Source organism: Haliotis cracherodii, unplaced genomic scaffold (genome assembly GCF_022045235.1).
Source record: "Haliotis cracherodii isolate W230 unplaced genomic scaffold, xgHalCrac1.p SCAF_3, whole genome shotgun sequence".
NCBI classification, from domain to species: domain Eukaryota; kingdom Metazoa; phylum Mollusca; class Gastropoda; order Lepetellida; family Haliotidae; genus Haliotis; species Haliotis cracherodii.
This window is the reverse complement of record NW_027266286.1, coordinates 51669973-51680502: the sequence shown is the minus strand read 5'-3', so window position 1 is coordinate 51680502 and position 10530 is coordinate 51669973. Positions and strand designations below refer to the sequence as shown.

Here is a 10530-nt window from a genome sequence, read left to right as displayed (position 1 = left end):
CATCATATAAGACATTAGGCTTTGATTGGCTTGGCCTTTCATCCGGGCATTGAGGGGTTTCAGAAAAAGGCTAGTCGGAATCATAACAGCAGCAGCACCCGCTTGAAAAATCAGATAACTTTTCCAGCTGTTGATGCCAAGGGATCCAAAAAGGAGAAATGACATAATGGAAAAAGCCATAGATCCCAGGATGACACCAACATGAGGGATGAGTAGAGCCACCAGTCGGCGCCTTCTAAAATACTGCAGTATTGCTGTGATGTATGCTACTACGATCAAGTTATGACCCATACCTGAAATATGATCAGAGGACTGTCTTAACTTTCTTATAGTCGATCTTAGCATTTTCAGCTCAACAGAATGTATTGATTAATGACCCGATCATCGATCTTTGATTACGTTTGACATTGTGAGTGAGTTGGTAAGTTTGGTTTCACGCCAATGTGAACGACATTTCAGTTATATCAAGACCTACAAGCTTGATTTTGGAGAAAAATAAAAACGTGACATCTATATTCAATTCAAATGTGCATATGTGTGGCCTGTATTTTAATTCCACAACTTGATTCGGCATGTAAGTTTCATGTTATCAGCTCATAAAAAAGATGTTATGCAATTGTCAAAATATTCAAAGCTCAGGTTGTAGTCTCTACTGACATACTATTGGACAGAGCTAACCTGGCAGTGCCCCGTAGAGGAAGGAGATGAGATGGACATTGGAAATATCACTAAACGCGGCTCCGAGATACCCCACGGCCGTCAGAACACTTCCGATCAGTGCCACCCACCGGTAACCAATCCAGACTGTCAGAGTGCCGCTAAGTATTCCTTTAACGGGATTGATAAAAAAGAAAATTGATCAAACACATGCAACAGTTAACTAAGGCCTTTCACACAAATATAATTGCTTAACATTATTGTTTTAAGTGCTCACTAAATAGTTGGTAGGGTAACGAAAACATAAAATACATGACCAGGTTTAAAACTATTAAAGCAAAACCTTCCCTATACTGCAAGGACCGGTAACAATTCTCATACATACTACGCTCTATTGACCTTTTACGTTACATTGTATGGAAACATTGTTGGAGACTTGTTGGGCATAGCCAAAGAATTAAATGCTAAATTAATTTTATGAGATTCAATAATTGTGACAGAGAAACTAAAGTTGTTCTTCGACTTTCGCCAACGTTGCGTTGAGACACATAGCCTTAACAAGAAGATTCAGATCACTGTCGAGCATAAACGCTTTTACACCAACAGGCGTTTGAATTATTGTTCAAAAACTGCAGGATTTAAATGTTGTTTGTTTGTTGTTTTACGCCGCACTCAGCTTGGGGTCGCAAGTCGCTTGGGTAACGTTACACACCCTATTATAATAGCTCTCCTTGAACAATAGCTGGTCTGAACGGAATAAATGATGATTGAAAATGACCATGCATATACTTTGATTTAATTATTTATTTTCATGGCATACCTGATATGGAAAACAGAGCCTTGTAAGTGTCCAGTACTGTTCTTGCTTCGGCTGACAGAGAATCTAAGGTAGGTAAAAATAACCCCTGGCTCTGTCCAGATGAGATATTTGCACTTTTCATCAAAAATAGAGTCGGCTGCTGAAGAACGATGAATGCTTCCGTCAAAGATGCTAAAATCATAGAAAAGAATACTAAGCACCATGCCTTTCCTCCATCAGGGGGATCTACAATCGCATCGGCTGTCGGGATGGTCAGTTCTTGCCCAGTTCCGTAGTCCATGGTAAATTCCTGAAATATGGAAGAAACTTTCACAAGGAGATACAGTTTGAGTTTGTTAGTTGTTTAACACAGCACTCAGCAATAGTCAGGCAAAACGAGAGCGGTCTGTAAATAATCGAGTCTGGACCAGACAATCCAGTGATTGCCATCATGAGCATCGAGCCGCGCAATTGAAATACGATGACATGCATCAACCAAGTCAGCGAGCCTGACCACCCGATCAGTACATTGTCAATGCTTCAACAATGAGTCTTCCAGCTGTGTAAGCGCGGCCTGCACATAATGGCACACGAGAGATTACAGAAATGGTGAAGTGAGGTGAAATTGTGCTTAACGTCGCGTCCAAGATTATTGCACTTACATTGCGACGTGGATGCACGTGTGCGTGTGTGGCCGCTTGTACTAGTCCGACTAATGCCGATTTAGAGCTAGCTCACTGAGATACCATGCCGCAGTTTAACATGGATACCCCGCTCAGACACAGTATACTGACCAGTCCTTGTTTTAGCCCCTTTATGCCGAGCGCCAGACAGGGTAACAAAAAGTACCATCTTTCAACGTCTTTTGGAAAGACGCGGCCGGGGATAGAAGCCCGGACCTTCCGCTCTCCGGGCGGACGATCTACCACTAGACCACGTAGGCGGTCGATTACAGAAATGAGGGACGATCAACTCCATCGAACAATCCCCTTTAGTCTGCTCGGGGTTAATTGGCGATCTAATTCTTCCCCAGGGTCACAATGGATGGAAATGACTACACACAACAATACCCCATATCACAGAGTAGTGACAGGCCGTCCACTCGGTTCTGGGAGTGAAGGGTGGGGTCCTCTCAATCACGTTTATCACCCCAGTAATTGCTGACATCATAGAAGGACACGCTAATACACGTGGTTAGGACATGAAAGGTTGAATCTACCCATAACGGTTAGGTGCGTTTGTCTGTGGAACTAGTATAATGTAGAGCTTGTTACAAAATTAAATCTGCATCACAGCTATCAAATGGAATCACTAATGCGTTGCTACTGCTAGTTAATCGTGTACAAGCATTCAGCAGTCACACGCATTTGTGATGAAACATTAAAAATCTACTTCAGCGACATACTCCGTTGGAAAAGTTTTGTCGTTATTTACCGTTTTTCTGAACTGTGATAGTGGGTGAGTGAGTTGTGTTTATCGCCGTACTGAAAAGTGATCTTGGCGCTACGGCGGCAGTAAGTCAGTGTTAAATTAAGAGAGTTGCGATCGTCTTAGTGATACGATCACGTTTTAGATGTTCTTCTCACGACCTTTTAATAGAAACAGGGCGCTATGTAAACATTCCTCGTGAAGAAAGAATCTGTAATCTATGTAGTTTAAACTCAGTAGAAGATGAATTTCATTTCTTACTTGTATGTCCAGTGTATTTACACCTTAGAGAAAAATACCTGCAAGCTTATTATTACAGGTACCCTAATATTATTAAATTTGTTACATTGCTGTCAAACACAAAAAGAAGTATCTTACAAAATGTGTCCATGTTCATATATACTACTCAAAAGAAGTTAAGGATCACCCGATTCTTTCATAATGGTAAAGTTAAACTCTCATGTAATGAGAGACTTACGATAGTAATATGAAAGAATCCGGTGATCCTTAACTTCTTTTGAGTAGTATATTATGCCTCTTTATACCGACAGAACCTTATGAAAGAATAATCTTAGATGCTTGGTATTAGGAAACTATTGTGTATATACATTAAGTACATATTTATAGATATTTGCCATCTGAATAAACTACAAACAAAAGAGTTAGAAATGGTATTAAACTACTAGGCTGTCATATGATATTGTGGGACGTGATATTACAAATGGTTAAGTAAAGTTATATGTATATGAAATGATATGATGGGACATGACATGATGTGATATGATATGAAGTGATGTGGTGTGATATGATGCATGAGGGGATATGATGCAATATATTATGTGTATTATAGAAATTGTGTAAATACTGTTTTTAGTGTACATATTATATGGCTTGCGGTCTTCCAGTGTTGAATAAATATTGATTGATTGATATGAAATAAATTGGCATGGAATGACATGGCATTATATGGTATGATATGATAAGATATGATGGGACAAGCTATGACATTGCTAATGTGTTGTGTGATATGACATGTTGAAATGTGATACAATATAGTTGTGATATATGGTACGATGGAATGTATAGTATGTTATGATAATGTTATATGAAATAATACTATATAATATGATCTTATAATAATGATACAATATGATATGATGTTATAGAATATGTTGTATGATATAACAAGTTGTGATATGGTAATATAGGAATTATGAAATTACAGGGCATGGTATTGTACTGAATGTGTGAAATTATGTGACTGCGTTGAAATGCGAGGTGGAATGACGTGAGGTGATCTGGTGAGATATGTACATAAATTGTATAAAACTGTATATTCTTCAACTTGTACTATAGGCCTGTGGCCTCTTCAGTATGTGAAATAAAGAAATTCAAATACTACAAAGATCACTTTGTTCAAGTAGGTCCAAGGCAGGAAATGTGATGAGCCGAAAAATATTGGGCAATGTAAGCAATTAAAACAGTGAAAAAACGAAACAAATATCTACATATCTCACTTACATAAAATGAGTGAAACCTATCTGTCCTAATCACACTTGGTGATTGTAACAAATATTCACAAACGATATTTCATAAATGTTCAACATAACAACGTAAGTTGTGAGTATAGTGATATCAACCCCTTGCTCTATTGTCAGCAACGTTTCGGCGGAAGTTCTTAAATTGTTATCAAGCCAGTGAATGAAATAAAACGTCGTCAATGATATACTTGTTTACATCTCCATATTTTGATGTTAGTAATTGCTCCACCGTCCCCGCCAGCATGTACACATGGCCCCACCTGCGTTAAGTGTGGGCCAGGAGAAGAAACTAGTCATGGGTTTTGCCGACTGGGTTCAACATGGGTCCCAACCAATATTACTTATATTAATGCACAGCGGTTATCACTTGAGTGTGAATTTGGATGGCTAGTGTCATGTATTATGGATGTTTGTTGATGTTGTTTACTAGCGTAATGTATTATGAATAAACAGTGTAATGGGAGAACGTTTTGTGAGCCTAGTGGTTATAGCGTTCGCTCGTCACGCTGACGACCCAGGTTCGATTCCCGACATAGGTACAACGTGTGAAGCCCATTTCTGGCGTCCCCCGTTGTGATGTTGCTGGTATATTGCTTAAAGCGACGTAAAAACTACACTCACTCACTCCTCATAAAGCATATTTATCATCCCAAAACTCACAAAACTATAACCTCTTTATCACATAATGTTATTCTTAAATTCTATCATTAAAAACAGTTCCTCACAATTGCAAGTTTTCCTGGAATGTGCTATCAATATATTGCGTCAAAAGGTCAGCGCTTAGTCAGTTGGACAGTGACAACAGACAATGTAGTTTCAACTGAAACTGTTTTTTAGGCAGAAGCCTAACAACCTTGTAGGCAAAAAGACAGCCTACACACAATGTCAATGATCACCTTTCGCGGTAATCAATTATCAATTTCGCAGTTATTTCCCTTTATCAAAGGGAGGCTACTCCCGTCTATTGGGCATCTTAGCTGGTTCCCGCGGTCAATCGTCGCTGTGTCTAATCTGGCTAGTACCAGAACCCAGTGAATGAGGCATCACGTTTCTTTAGAGTCTGCCTGGTCATTACACTGTTATTTCGTTAAGAAATGTAGTCACAGTGATACACAGCAAGGTATGGACACTTTCCGTCATGTTGGGACCCGTGAAGATCCGGGGTAGAATAGGTCTTCATCAACCCATGCTTGCCGTAAAAGGCGACTATGCTTGTCGTAAGAGTCGACTAACGGGATCGGGTTCTCAGGCTCGCTGATTTGGTTGATGCATGTCATCGATTCCAATTGTGTGGATCGATGCTCATGATATTAATCACTGGATTGTCTGGTTCAGACTAAATTATTTACAGACCACCGTCATATAGCTGGAATATTGCCGAGTGCGGCGTTAAACAACAAACAAACCGCCCACTAAATAAAGTAAACTGTCTCATATTCGGGAAAATGCCACCAAGTGGCAGAGGTTAACAAGCACAGTTATGGGAACTGATACCCAGATCGTCATCGTAAAATGTCTTCGCAATCCATGTTTCCAAATTGCCTGTACAATTGCAAAAGGTGAAAGCTACGCCAACGACTTCTGGTAACTTAGACTATTTCTTTTACAATGATGACAATTATCTGAGATAAAGACTCATGTACACACACACACACACACACACATATATATATATATACATATATGTATATATAATCACATCAGGCAAAGTAATTACTTTAGTAATCAAAGCAGGAACGTTTACTTACAGTAGGGACAACCCATTATTTCCTTGGTTTCATGGATCAGGTTAACATTTCACAACAAAAAGGTCGAACTATGCATTAATGCTGTTCATGAAGGAAATAAATATACAAAATACAAAATACAACCAAAACAGTTGTCCTTTGTGTTGAATGACAACTGTTGTCATGACTGTTTGCGTTATTGGAGTGAGTGAGTGTGGTTTTACGCCACTTTTAGCAATATTCCAGCAATACCACGGCGGGGGACACCAGAAATGGGCTTCACACATTGAGTGAAGAACGTTGTCTGTCTCATTATTAAAATACGGTACAATGTTGTCATTTGTTCTTGTGCTCAACTATATTGTTCATCTTAAAGATAATATAAATTAGGCCGAGATCAATTTTACTCAGTATTTTTATGTTGAATTTGAATCATAACATTTGCTAAAATAAAGAGTTTACAATGATTTACAAAAGTGACCCGCGCGGTAATGTTTGAATGGGTTACATTCTACCTTTGTAACGCATATATTTATGAAATACATAATAAATATAAGATATATTATTTTACATCCGTGTTAATGTATGATGTAGTGATGCCACAAAAGGGTTACATATGATATACATGCAGAGAACAAACCATATAAACACCATCACAGACACACTCCATCTATAGTCGCATATAGGCTGTAAAATAAATGCCCATATGGACCCTGTTGGAACACGAACGGGGCCCAGAAGGGCTACCCATTTAAGACCCATTTCCGAAACCGAAATTAACCCCAACAGGGCTAATGTGTACATGTTTGCGGGGGTCCTACTTATATAATAGGGGGCACGGGTGGCCCAGTCGTCTAAGGCGCCGCGATTCGCTGTGCAGAGTTGCGTCCCTTGGGCACGCCAGAAACCTATGATTGTGGGTTCGAATCCCGGTTCGCCCCGATTATGTTTCTAGGTTTGTCAGCACCATACCCGTGCTCGTGGGTTTCACCGAAGTGGTAAACGTCTGAGACCTGCATCACTTCGGGCTTTCCTCCCACATTAAGCTGACACGCCGCGATATAACTGGAATACTGTTAAAAGCGGCGTTAAACCAAACTCACTCACTACTTACATAATACTTAGCGAACCACCTTTGTAAAACTGCACAATTAGCATACGGATGAATGTATGAGTTTAACGCGGGGGTTAACGCATCGATGAACGGTACTTTCAGTTGTAAGCTTGATGTTGGAGAAAAGCCCGAACTTATGTAGACAAAAAACAACTTTGCATAATATATTATTGGAAAATGTGGTCATAGAGACGTGGATCATTATACAACTCGATAATGACTGAAATCCATTTGCTATACTTCATGACGAATATAAGTCCCTACAAACTATGTTTTAACGTAAGAGGCGACTAAACGGATCGGGTTGACAGGCTCGCTGACTTGGTTGATGCATGTCGTCGTATCCAAGTTGCGTGGATCGATGCTCATGTTTTCAATCACTGGATTGTCTTGTCCAAATCCGAATATACAGATCGCCGCCATTAAAGTGACTCAAGCAACAAACAAATACCACACTTCCAACAATAAGGTCAAATTTTCTTGATTTATAGATTCTTATTTATAGCAACAGAAACGCGAACACGACTACAAGTCCTCCTTTAGTATTGACAGTTTCAGCCTCCAGTAGACACCCCTACCTCCGCTCCTGCTTCCTCTGATGTCCCCGGGGGACATTGGTCCTTGTCCTCGTGTCCACTCATGGCAGGGGACCTTTCACCGACAGTGCAGTTTTGACGTAATGTTAGAAGTATCTGGAGCGGAATATATCAAAATACAACTGTGCGGTTATCACGTTGGCGCCCCTTACGATTTGGAAGTTTGCTTTACAATCCAACAGTTTTTTAGAAATTTTGATAATATGATCCAGAGATTACTAAATGTTGAAATTTCCTGTTATCCTGATGTCGGCGAGTATCAGTTCTGCGTATGAATACAAGACCCTTTTCCATTAAATAAACAAACTTACCGTAATACAGACTCTGTAATGCTACCATGAGGTGTCCACACTTAATAATATGAAATATGTCAGGACCAGATTATCTAAGTCAAGCCAACCAATCGAACGTGACAACGGCTATTAGATGCAAAGTGTGACTCTCTCTGTCTCTCCCCTGCGTGTTTAATGGCATATGCTGTGGTGTACATATTTCAAATTGCGCAGCATTTGGCACATTACTTGTTGATGTGTTACGTGCTGTGTGCGATCACTGCCAACAGAGATACTGATTCCAGTCACACCTAGAACAAACGATGCACCGCAGTCAAACTATAAACACATTTAATCGTATCTGCCACTGATGGGATTGCAAATGCAATCAGGATAATGGCTTGTTATTTGATGTTGTAGTCGACGAGCAGTTGGATATGTCAGTACTCGCACCTTCCGCTCAAACAGATAAGTTCACAACATCTATACATAACAGACAGCAGGTAGTTGTAGTCGTTGATCTAGGACGCGCATGAAGCAAACGTTGGTGATGGTGGGAGGAGCTCGACTGAAGATGTAGTGGTAGTCGTTGATGATTTCTGCAATGGTTTTGTTTGTTTGTTAATGTTTTACGCCGCACTGAGCAATATCCCAGCTATATGACGGCGGTCTGTAAATAATCGAGTCTGGACAAGACAATCCAGTGATTGATATCATGAGCATCGATCAACGAAGTTGGGATGCTGTCATCTGGAGGATATATATTCAAAAATCATAAATTATATTACCACTAGTTACTAGTAGTTTAAGTGTGAATGAAATAATACAAAATATAACATGGTGCTTAGGTGGCAAAATACGGGCGCAACTTTATTACATAACAATACAGGCGGAAGTCGCGACAAGCAGTGTCACTAATGCGGTTAGATTGTTTGCGTCCGAGGCTTCGCTGGGTACACGTCGTGACGCAATGGGGTAACTACAAAATCATGCCAAAATGGGCCGGAATATACACATCATGAATTGGCCAGAATAGAGATGACAGTTCAGTTCATCCTCCGTGGCTAAACACAACGTGAGGCGTGAGCTCCAGTCAATCATGTGTCATTGCATACACTGCCATCCTCTATGGGTGTTTTTTTACACTACATGATGTGCAGTTAGTACCTTGAGGCTCAACTTTCTTACCGTTAGTGAGTGTTTATGAGAAAACAGAGTTGCCTGCCCCGACCTCCGCCACTGAGCATGGTTTATAGCAAGCTCATTCCCCTGAGGATTAACCATAAGACCTGAATACAAGCGACACTAGATTTGACATGAGCGCCCGGACGCGGACAAACCAGCAAATAACTCAAGACACCCCTGCAATGAGTTCATGAAAATGTAATTGCCAATGTACGACAGGTGGACACCATCCTGTTTGAACAAACCCCTGTCTGCTATGTTAATTTCATTGTGTCCGAGAACGCGACCTCCAAGGTCTAGTACACCCTTCCTACCAAATCTATTAAATCTCTTCCTCTTCTGCTCCATCACTCTGCCGTCTGACTCTGCAGAACATCTGACCATATGACTTGTGTTTAGGACATCATGTGATGAATGTTTCTAAGATCCTGACTCGCCGTTTGTAATAGTACTGTGTTTGGCAAGTCCCCTAGGTCGTTACCTCCCAAATGAAGGAGGAGCCATGCTGGCATGGTGGAGGAGAGTGCCTTCGTTTTTGCTGTAGAAATGGCAACAATGATTTCCACTTCATTCCTTTTCTACCGTACCATGTTAAGCTGAGTCCATACTTGTGTAGATCCAGGTCCAATTCCACTGGCCTTGCAACTGCTCTTCGGTGAGCCCATTTGATAAGGCTGGAGCCGACAAGCCATATTTCTGTCAAAAATGAGTTGTTACAACATATAGATTCGAATGTACTTAGCGTATGCAACAGATGTCCATCCGCCCATGTTCAATGTAGTTCATGTGGTATTCCCTGCGTTGCTGCATATATAGCGGCTCCAATCCTGAATGAATGTGTGTTGTAGCTTTTGTGTGAAAGTTGGGGAACTGTAAGGCTTTCTGGAGTACTGCCGAGAACTGATATCTGGTGACATGGTACCGTTCAATGGATGACGATCTGGCCTTGTTGGGCTGAGCGTACAGACAGATATGCGTTTAATGACCTGACTGGGCCAGTTGTAGGATAAGACTTAGCTGGGATCATCAGAGTTGTGCCTTTGCCATGTTAATCATTTCTTTGAAAAGCGAATCTTAACGTGTACTGCCCGTGCAATACCAACATCTGTCAGTTTCAGTGTTCTGTTGTCATTCACCTTGGACACCAGCGCTTTCTCACCAATCCGTAGGAATGCAAAAATTGCCACGTTTAACCTGATGTACAAATAGCC

At 40.6% G+C, this 10530-nt stretch overlaps 1 protein-coding gene and 1 pseudogene across 1 annotated transcript; both read right to left on the bottom strand.

The window, feature by feature from the left end:
- Positions 1 to 673: 673 nt before the first annotated feature.
- Positions 674 to 7920, bottom strand: LOC139473740 (uncharacterized). Its single transcript, XM_071256465.1, has 3 exons — positions 7845 to 7920; positions 1478 to 1766; positions 674 to 828 (listed from the first exon to the last, which is right to left on the bottom strand). Exons 1-3 carry the CDS (start codon positions 7905 to 7907, stop codon positions 674 to 676), a joined length of 507 nt encoding a protein of 168 aa, XP_071112566.1. The 5' UTR covers positions 7908 to 7920.
- Positions 7921 to 9439: 1519 nt separating this feature from the next.
- LOC139475513 (uncharacterized) lies at positions 9440 to 10236 on the bottom strand (annotated as a pseudogene).
- Positions 10237 to 10530: the final 294 nt, after the last annotated feature.

Bases quoted from the DNA above. Each gene is read 5' to 3' on its own strand.
- LOC139473740 (XM_071256465.1), bottom strand. From the start codon at position 7,907: ATGAGTGGACACGAGGACAAGGACCAATGTCCCCCGGGGACATCAGAG. The intron at 1,767-7,844 runs GTAGGGGTGTCT...TCCATATTTCAG, and splicing joins CAGAGGAAGCAGGAGCGGAG to GAATTTACCATGGACTACGG. The intron at 829-1,477 runs GTATGCCATGAA...ATCCCGTTAAAG, and splicing joins GGCTCTGTTTTCCATATCAG to GAATACTTAGCGGCACTCTG.